Below are 10,000 nucleotides of genomic sequence, written 5' to 3' on the forward strand. Positions count from 1 at the left end.
AGAGAGAGAATAAGAGGTTCTCTGTCCAGAGTTTAGGAAGAGAAAATGGATTCCGACTCGGGGGAGCAGAGTGAGGGGGATCTCTCTCCAGGTAAGATTGCTTGCTAATGTATGTGTGTGTGTGTGTGTGTGTGTGTGTGTGTGTGTGTGTGTGTGTATGTGGCTGCGTTTATATGTGTGTATGTGTGTTTGTTTGTGTGTGTGTTTGTGTCTCTGTGTCTATTCAAACTTGTAGTAGGTAGAGGTTTCCATTAATGGTTAAAAGGTTAGGATTGGACTGTGATCTTTCCTGTGTTTATTTATCTCTGGTCTGTACATGCGGAGTTGCAGCCTGCCTTCCGCTCTGTGTGTGTCTGTAAGCCGGCTCAGTGTGTGAGCCGTGGCCATGATTAGCGGGCCAGGCAAGCTGAGACACGTGTGTGTGTGTGTGTGTGTGTGTGTGTCTGTGTGTGTGTGTGTGTGTGTGTGTGTGTGTGTGTGTGTGTGTGTGTGTGTGTGCGCGTGTGTGTGTGTGTGTGTGTGTGTGTGTGTGTGTGTGTGTGTGTGTGTGTGTTTGTGTACGGGTACGTGTGTCTGTGTACGTGTGTCTGTGTGTGTGTGTCTGTGTGTGTGTGTGTGTGTGTGTCTGTGTGTCTGTGTACGTGTGTGTGTGTGTGTGTCTGTGTGTGTGTGTGTGTCTGTGTAAGTGTACGTGTGTCTGTGTGTCTGTGTCTGTGTACGTGTGTGTATGTGCGTGTCAGTGAGTGTGTGCTTACGTACATACGTGCCTGTGTGTGCATGATTGTGTGTGTGTGTCAAGCTATTAGATTTGATAATAATCAACACATCTACTAGGGGCCTCCTCTGTACTCTCCTCCCCTCAAGTCAGCCTGTCAGAGGATACATCAACATTTAACTGACAGGTTCTGTCTGACTACATGGACAGAGTGTGGCTCTCGTCTTACGTTCCAATACGGAGATCAATATTTACACATTACCTGCGTCCCAAATGGAGCCCTATTCCCTATATAGCACACTACTTTAGACGAGGGCCCTATTCCCTATATAGCACACTACTTTTGACCAGAGCTCTATAGGCCTTGGTCAAAGTGGTGCACTAAAATGGGAACATGGTGTCATTTGGAACGCACCCTTACAGATGTAGGATCTTTATTAAATCCATCTAAAGTTTGTCATTTCCACTTTAACATTTCAGACTCTATTTGCCCTAACAAAAAACCTACAAAGAAATGACATGAATTATAACCCACATAATAATTCACACTTCCTGTTACTGCAGGATTATTTTCCTGGTGTATCAAACTGGCCCAAATGAAGTTCCTCCATCTGTATTGTGTGTCTATGAAAGTTGTATGGTTGTAAAGTCCAGGGGCCAGACTTGACTGTGGCAGTGAAAGAAACAGTTAGAGCTCCTGGATGTATGTTTCCTTATGGCTATTTATAAAGTAGCTGTGATCCTACAGAGAATTCCACTCAGGCAATACAACTGTCTTCACACACACACACACACACACACACACACACACGCACAACCCATCATTAATCCAGCCAGTTTACTTGTGATACAGTATTCGACCTCCATCCATGTCTGAGGATATCGGGAGATGATGTGGAAACCGGCCACTAGGGGCAGCAGTGAGTGTTTTGCTATGAGGGACGGGGATGGCGGATGGGCGTAAACATCTGCCACTGATTCCAAGAGTTCCAATCCCAAACCTTAACCCTAACCTCAGAGTTAATGCCTAACCTTGAGAAAATGTGGAGTTAATGTCTGAACTTAACCCTAACCTAAACCATTCAGAGTTAATGCCTAACCTTGAGAAAATGTGGAGTTAATGTCTGAACTTAACCCTAACCTCAGAGTTAATGCCTAACCTTGAGAAAATGTGGAGTTAATGTCTGAACTTAACCCTAACCTAAACCATTCAGAGTTAATGCCTAACCTTGAGAAAATGTGGAGTTAATGTCTGACCTTAACTCTAACCTAAACCATTCAGAGTTAATGCCTAACCTTGTGAAAATGTGGAGTTAATGTCTGACCTTAACCCTAACCTTAAAAATTCTGAGGTTATGCCTAAACTTGAGAAAATGTGGAGTTAATGTCTGAACTTAACCCTAACCTTAAAAATTCTGAGTTTATGCCTAAACTTAACCTTGAACACTTAGAAATTTGACGTTTGAGAAACGTGGATGGACGTCTAATTGTGACATGAGATTGTGAGAGCTGGTAGCATTAATCATAGGAATACATTCAGAAGGCCTGTTGTCATAGTAATGTTGGTACAGGCTGTAATATACAACATCAGGTGGTGTCCTCAGTATAGCGCCCTATGTCTGAAAGTCCCCTGTTCTTTACCATATCTCTAATGTCGTGGTTTATCTTCAGTCACAGGACCCCTAACCCTTCTGAGCCCTGTGTGAAGGGCCGTGTTTACGTTTGGTCTGGTTTTGAAAATTGTTTGGGGAGACAGAGGCTTACTGTGCCGGAGACATTAGGATATCCTTAAAGCCCACAGCATTCTCACTCTCCTCTCTCTCTTTAGTCACTCTTTCTCTCACTCTCCCCCTCTCTCACTGACTCTCCTTTATCTCACTCTCCCCACATTAATACACTCTCCCCCTCTCTCACTGACTCTCCTTTATCTCACTCTCCCCACATGAATACACTCTCCCCCTCTCTCACTGACTCTCCTCTCTCTCTTAAGTCACTCTTTCTCTCACTCTCCCCACATCTCACTGACTCTCTTTCTTTCTTTCTTTCTTTCATTCATTCTTTCTTTCTTTTTTTCTTTATTTCTTTCTTTCTTTCATTCTTTCTTTCTTTCTTTCTTTCTTTCTTCCTTTCATTAATTTGTGACTCTCTCTACCACCCCTATCTCTCTAACTCACTTTCCCCTTTCTCCTGTCTCTCTCTCTCTCTCTTTCTCTCTCGTCCCCCCTCTTCTACCCCTCTCTTTATCTATCTCTTTCTCTCTTTCTCTCTCGTCCCCCCTCTTCTACCCCTCTCTTTATCTATCTCTCTCTCTCTTTCTCTCTCGTCCCCCCTCTTCTACCCCTCTCTTTATCTATCTCTCTCTCTCTTTCTCTCTCGTCCCCCTCTTCTACCCCTCTCTTTATCTATCTCTCTCGTCCCCCCTCTTCTACCCCTCTCTTTATCTATCTCTCTCGCTGGCATTTTAATCTTGCTCAAAGCAGAGGCTAGTGTCTAAAGCTGTGATCCTTCATTCAAATGATTCTCTTTTTAGAGGGAATTATACCTGAACAAAGCTACAATACAGGACTCCTCAAACAACCATAACACTGTCTGTTAATACAGTAGGTAGGAGAGGGGAGGAGAGGGCAGGAGAGGGGTGGAGAAGGGGAGGAGAGGGGAGAAGGGGAGGAGACGGGAGAAGGGGAGAAGGGGAGGAGAGGGGAGGAGAGGGGAGAAGGGGAGGAGAGGGGAGAAGGGGAGGAGAGGGGAGAAGGGGAGGAGAGGGGAGTAGGGGAGAAGGGGAGGAGAGGGGAGAAGGGGAGGAGACAGGAGATGGGGAGAAGGGGAGGAGAGGGGAGAAGGGGAGAAGAGGGTAGAAGGGAAGGAGAGGGGAGAAGGGGAGAAGAGGAGGGAAAAGGGGAGGAGAGGGGAGAAGGGGAGGAGAGGGGAGAAGGGGAGGAGAGGAGAGGGGAGAAGGGGAGGAGAGGGGAGAAGGGGAGGAGAGGGAAGGGGAGGGGAGAAGGGGAGGAGAGGGGAGAAAGGGAGGAGAGGGGAGAAGGGGAGAAGAGGAGGGAGAATTGGAGGAGAGGGGAGAAGGGGAGGAGAGGAAAGGAGAGAAGGGGAGGAGAGGGGAGAAGGGGAGGAGAGGGAAGGAGAGGGGAAAAGGGGGGAGAAGGGAGAAGGGGAGGAGAGGGAAGAAGAGGGGAAAAGAGGAGGAGAGGGGAGAAGGGGAGGAGAGTGGAGAAGGGGAGGAGAGGGAAGGAGAGGGGAAAAGGGGGGGAGATGGGAGAAGGGGAGGAGAGGGAAGGAGAGGGGGAAAGGAAGGAGAGGGGAGAAGGGGAGGAGAGGGGAGAAGGGGAGGAGAGGAAAGGAGAGGGGAAAATGGGAGAAGAGGGGAGAAGGGGAGGAGAGGGGAGGAGAGGGAAGGAGAGGGGAAAAGGAGGGAGATGGGAGAAGGGGAGGAGAGGGGAGGAGAGGGAAGGAGAGGGGAAAAGAGGAGGAGATGGGAGAAGGGTAGGAGAGGGAAGGAGAGGGGAAAAGGGAGGAGAGGGGAGAAGAGGAGGAGAGGAAAGGAGAGGGGAAAAGGGGAGGAGAGGGGAGAACGGGAGGAGAGGGGAGAAGGGGAGGAGAGGGAAGGAGAGGGGAGAAGGGAAGGAGAGGAAAGGAGAGGGGAAAAGGGGAGGAGAGGGGAGAAGGGGGTGAGAGGGGAGAAGGGGAGGAGAGGGGAGAAGGGGAGGAGAGGGGAGAAGGGGGAGATGGGAGAAGGGGAGGAGAGGGAGAAGGGGAGGAGAGGGGAGAAGGGGGAGATGGGAGAAGGGGAGGAGAGGGGAAAGGGAAGGAGAGGGGAAAAGGGGAGGAGAGGGGAGAAGGGGAGGAGAGGGAAGGAGAGGGGAAAAGGGGGGAGATGGGAGAAGGGGAGGAGAGGGGAGAAGGGGAGGACATGTTTGGTTATATTTCTCTTTCTATGGTCTATTGACTCCTATCTACTCTCCTGGGCCCTGTGAACTCATTGGACTACCCTGTCTCTCTCTCTCTCACTCTCTCTCTCACACACACATACCTTTCCCATGGCACACACCCATTTACTGCCCTTCACACACGTTATCCCTCTTGCAGCCCAAACACTCTTCTCCCTTCCTACAAACACACCCTTACACCCTTGAACACACACACACATACATTGCCAAAATCCAGAAGCTGGAAGCTGGAAAATCTTTCAAACTCAGAAGAGAGAGAGAGAGGAAAAGAGAAAGAGATGGAGGGAGGCCCTGACTGGAAAAGACGACTCAGGAAAAGAGAGAGAGAGGAAAAGAGAGAGAGATGGAGGGAGGCCCTGACTGGAAAAGACAACTCAGGAAAAGAGAGAGAGGAAAAGAGAGAGAGATGGAGGGAGGCCCTGACTGGAAAAGACGACTCAGGAGAAAGTGATTTTTCCTCTAGTTGCAGTAAAAGAAGAGTTTAGGTCATAAACACTAGCACACCTCGCAGCAGGGCCTGAAGTGTGTGTCTCTGCATTCCATGGTCTGACTCAGTTAGAATCCCCCACCTTATTCAGTTTAAAGAGGCAGACCCTTTACTGAAACATGGAATTAGTCTTCACTTTTAGGTCACAGGAAACACACACTGATCTTGCTTTTCACACCCGGATGACATCATTGGCTGTGGACTTTGCGGAGCCGGGCTGTCCGATAGAACTGCAGTAATCTCTTTGTGTGTGTGTGTGGCTGTGTGTGTTTGTGTGCGTGTGTGTGTGTGGCTGTGTGTGTTTGTGTGCGTGTGTGTGTGTGGCTGTGTGTGTTTGCGAGTGTGTGTGTGTGGCTGTGTGTGTTTGTGTGCGTGTGTGCGTGTGGCTGTGTGTGTTTGTGTGCGTGTGTGTGTGTGGCTGTGTGTGTTTGTGTGCGTGTGTGTGTGTGGCTGTGTGTGTTTGTGAGTGTGTGTGTGTGGCTGTGTGTGTTTGTGTGCGTGTGTGTGTGTGGCTGTGTGTGTTTGTGTGAGTGTGTGCGTGTTGCTGTGTGTGTTTGTGTGCGTGTGTGCGTGTGGCTGTGTGTGTTTGTGTGCGTGTGTGTGTGTGGCTGTGTGTGTTTGTGTGCGTGTGTGGCTGTGTGTGTTTGTGTGAGTGTGTGCGTGTGGATGTGTGTGTTTGTGTGCGTGTGTGCGTGTGGCTGTGTGTGTCGCTGTGCATTTGAGTGTGTGTAAGTTTATGTGCATGTGTGTGTGTGTGTGTGTGTTTGTGTGTGTGAGTCTATGTGCGTGTGTGTGTGAACCACAGTCATTTCCTCCAGGCCTAGTATAGTTGGTTAGTCAGTGATATGGCAGCTAGGCGGACTAAAGCAGCAGTCCCAAACCAACACTGGAGTAGACCTGATGCCCGATGGGACTGATGCCTTTTAGCAAAGCCTGACTGATCCACTAGTGCTCTAGTCAAAGTGCTCTAGTCAAAGTGCTCTAGTCAAAGTGCTCTAGTCAAAATGCTCTAGTCAAAGTGCTCTAGTCAAAATGCTCTAGTCAAAGTGTTCTGTACAAAGTGCTCTAGTCAAAGTGTTCTGGACAAAGTGCTCTAGTCAAAGTGTTCTGGACAAAGTGCTCTAGTCAAAGTGCTCTAGTCAAAGTGCTCTAGTCAAAGTGCTCTAGTCAAAGTGCTCTAGTCAAAGTGCTCTAGTCAAAGTGCTCTGGACAAAGTGCTCTAGTCAAAGTGCTCTAGTCAAAGTGCTTTAGTCAAAGTGCTCTAGTCAAAGTGCTCTAGTCAAAGTGCTCTAGTCAAAATGCTCTAGTCAAAGTGCTCTAGTCAAAGTGTTCTGGACAAAGTGTTCTAGTCAAAGTGCTCTAGTCAAAGTGCTCTAGTCAAAGTGTTCTGGACAAAGTGCTCTAGTCAAAGTGCTCTAGTCAAAGTGCTCTAGTCAAAGTGCTCTAGTCAAAGTGCTCTAGTCAAAGTGCTCTAGTCAAAGTGCTCTAGTCAAAGTGCTTTAGTCAAAGTGCTCTAGTCAAAGTGCTCTAGTCAAAGTGCTCTAGTCAAAATGCTCTAGTCAAAGTGCTCTAGTCAAAGTGCTCTAGTCAAAGTGTTCTGGACAAAGTGTTCTAGTCAAAGTGCTCTAGTCAAAGTGCTCTAGTCAAAGTGTTCTGGACAAAGTGTTCTAGTCAAAGTGCTCTAGTCAAAGTGCTCTAGTCAAAGTGTTCTGTACAAAGTGCTCTAGTCAAAGTGCTCTAGTCAAAGTGCTCTAGTCAAAGTGCTCTAGTCAAAGTGCTCTAGTCAAAGTGCTCTAGTCAAAGTGTTCTAGTCAAAGTGCCCTGAGTCAAAGTGTTCTGGACAAAGTGCTCTAGTCAAAGTGCTCTAGTCAAAGTGCTCTAGTCAAAGTGCTCTAGTCAAAGTGCTCTAGTCAAAGTGCTCTAGTCAAAGTGCTCTAGTCAAAGTGCTCTAGTCAAAGTGCTCTAGTCAAAGTGCTCTAGTCAAAGTGCTCTGGACAAAGTGTTCTAGTCAAAGTGCTCTAGTCAAAGTGCTCTAGTCAAAGTGCTCTAGTCAAAGTGCTCTAGTCAAAGTGCTCTAGTCAAAGTGCTCTAGTCAAAGTGCTCTAGTCAAAGTGCTCTGGACAAAGTGTTCTGGACAAAGTGTTCTAGTCAAAGTGCTCTAGTCAAAGTGCTCTAGTCAAAGTGTTCTGGACAAAGTGTTCTAGTCAAAGTGCTCTAGTCAAAGTGCTCTAGTCAAAGTGTTCTGGACAAAGTGCTCTAGTCAAAGTGCTCTAGTCAAAGTGCTCTAGTCAAAGTGCTGTAGTCAAAGTGCTCTAGTCAAAGTGCTCTAGTCAAAGTGCTCTGTACAAAGTGCTCTAGTCAAAGTGCTCTAGTCAAAGTGTTCTGGACAAAGTGCTCTAGTCAAAGTGCTCTAGTCAAAGTGTTCTGGACAAAGTGCTCTAGTCAAAGTGCTCTAGTCAAAGTGTTCTGGACAAAGTGTTCTAGTCAAAGTGCTCTAGTCAAAGTGCTCTAGTCAAAGTGTTCTGGACAAAGTGCTCTAGTCAAAGTGCTCTAGTCAAAGTGCTCTAGTCAAAGTGCTCTAGTCAAAGTGCTCTAGTCAAAGTGCTCTAGTCAAAGTGCTCTAGTCAAAGTGCTCTAGTCAAAGTGTTCTGGACAAAGTGTTCTAGTCAAAGTGCTCTAGTCAAAGTGCTCTAGTCAAAGTGTTCTGGACAAAGTGCTCTAGTCAAAGTGCTCTAGTCAAAGTGTTCTGGACAAAGTGCTCTAGTCAAAGTGCTCTAGTCAAAGTGCTCTAGTCAAAGTGCTCTAGTCAAAGTGCTCTAGTCAAAGTGCTCTAGTCAAAGTGCTCTAGTCAAAGTGTTCTGGACAAAGTGTTCTAGTCAAAGTGCTCTAGTCAAAGTGCTCTAGTCAAAGTGTTCTGGACAAAGTGCTCTAGTCAAAGTGCTCTAGTCAAAGTGCTCTAGTCAAAGTGCTCTAGTCAAAGTGCTCTAGTCAAAGTGCTCTAGTCAAAGTGCTCTGGACAAAGTGTTCTAGTCAAAGTGCTCTAGTCAAAGTGCTCTAGTCAAAGTGCTCTAGTCAAAGTGCTCTAGTCAAAGTGCTCTAGTCAAAGTGCTCTAGTCAAAGTGCTCTAGTCAAAGTGCTCTGGACAAAGTGTTCTGGACAAAGTGTTCTAGTCAAAGTGCTCTAGTCAAAGTGCTCTAGTCAAAGTGTTCTGGACAAAGTGTTCTAGTCAAAGTGCTCTAGTCAAAGTGCTCTAGTCAAAGTGTTCTGGACAAAGTGCTCTAGTCAAAGTGCTCTAGTCAAAGTGCTCTAGTCAAAGTGCTGTAGTCAAAGTGCTCTAGTCAAAGTGCTCTAGTCAAAGTGCTCTGGACAAAGTGTTCTAGTCAAAGTGCTCTAGTCAAAGTGCTCTAGTCAAAGTGCTCTAGTCAAAGTGCTCTAGTCAAAGTGCTCTAGTCAAAGTGCTCTAGTCAAAGTGCTCTAGTCAAAGTGCTCTGGACAAAGTGTTCTAGTCAAAGTGCTCTAGTCAAAGTGCTCTAGTCAAAGTGCTCTAGTCAAAGTGCTCTAGTCAAAGTGTTCTGGACAAAGTGTTCTAGTCAAAGTGCTCTAGTCAAAGTGCTCTAGTCAAAGTGTTCTAGTCAAAGTGCTCTGGACAAAGTGTTCTAGTCAAAGTGCTCTAGTCAAAGTGCTCTAGTCAAAGTGCTCTAGTCAAAGTGCTCTAGTCAAAGTGTTCTAGTCAAAGTGCCCTGAGTCAAAGTGTTCTGGACAAAGTGCTCTAGTCAAAGTGCTCTAGTCAAAGTGCTCTAGTCAAAGTGCTCTAGTCAAAGTGCTCTAGTCAAAGTGCTCTGGACAAAGTGTTCTGTACAAAGTGCTCTAGTCAAAGTGCTCTAGTCAAAGTGTTCTGGACAAAGTGCTCTAGTCAAAGTGCTCTAGTCAAAGTGTTCTGGACAAAGTGCTCTAGTCAAAGTGCTCTAGTCAAAGTGTTCTGGACAAAGTGCTCTAGTCAAAGTGCTCTAGTCAAAGTGCTCTAGTCAAAGTGCCCTGAGTCAAAGTGTTCTGGACAAAGTGCTCTAGTCAAAGTGCTCTAGTCAAAGTGCTCTAGTCAAAGTGCTCTAGTCAAAGTGCTCTGGACAAAGTGTTCTGTACAAAGTGCTCTAGTCAAAGTGCTCTAGTCAAAGTGCTCTAGTCAAAGTGCTCTGGACAAAGTGTTCTGTACAAAGTGCTCTAGTCAAAGTGCTCTAGTCAAAGTGCTCTAGTCAAAGTGCTCTAGTCAAAGTGCTCTAGTCAAAGTGCTCTAGTCAAAGTGCTCTGGACAAAGTGTTCTGTACAAAGTGCTCTAGTCAAAGTGCTCTAGTCAAAGTGTTCTGGACAAAGTGCTCTAGTCAAAGTGCTCTAGTCAAAGTGCTCTAGTCAAAGTGCTCTAGTCAAAGTGCTCTAGTCAAAGTGCTCTAGTCAAAGTGTTCTGGACAAAGTGCTCTAGTCAAAGTGCCCTGAGTCAAAGTGCTCTGGACAAAGTGCTCTAGTCAAAGTGTTCTGGACAACGTGCTCTAGTCAAAGTGCTCTAGTCAAAGTGCTCTAGTCAAAGTGCTCTGGACAAAGTGCTCTGGACAAAGTGCTCTAGTCAAAGTACTCTGGTCAAAAGTAGTACACTATGAAGGGAATAGTGTGCCATTTGGGGGCAAAACCGTGATCACTACAGTATATTACTAAATCATCACTCACACAGTATGACTATACAACTATATTACTGACTATTGTTTTGTAATTAGCCTTTAAAACATGAACCCTTATTGGAGCAGTGGTTAGCATGTCTGCCTATATGGGCTGGGAAACCCGGGATGGAGACCC

At 46.5% G+C, this 10,000-nt stretch overlaps 1 protein-coding gene across 1 annotated transcript in view; it reads left to right on the forward strand.

Moving 5' to 3' along the window:
* LOC110512697 (tumor necrosis factor alpha-induced protein 8-like protein 3) overlaps positions 1–10,000 on the forward strand; it is a 42,542-nt gene that overhangs the window by 418 nt on the left and 32,124 nt on the right. The window contains exon 1 of the mRNA XM_036963484.1: positions 1–91. This exon is cut by the window's left edge and continues 418 nt beyond it. Within this exon, the coding sequence (XP_036819379.1) occupies positions 46–91 (46 nt within the window). The 5' untranslated portion in view covers positions 1–45. The remainder of the gene's footprint in view (positions 92–10,000) is intronic.

This window comes from Oncorhynchus mykiss, chromosome 26, assembly GCF_013265735.2.
Source record: "Oncorhynchus mykiss isolate Arlee chromosome 26, USDA_OmykA_1.1, whole genome shotgun sequence".
Taxonomy (NCBI): Eukaryota; Metazoa; Chordata; class Actinopteri; order Salmoniformes; family Salmonidae; genus Oncorhynchus; species Oncorhynchus mykiss.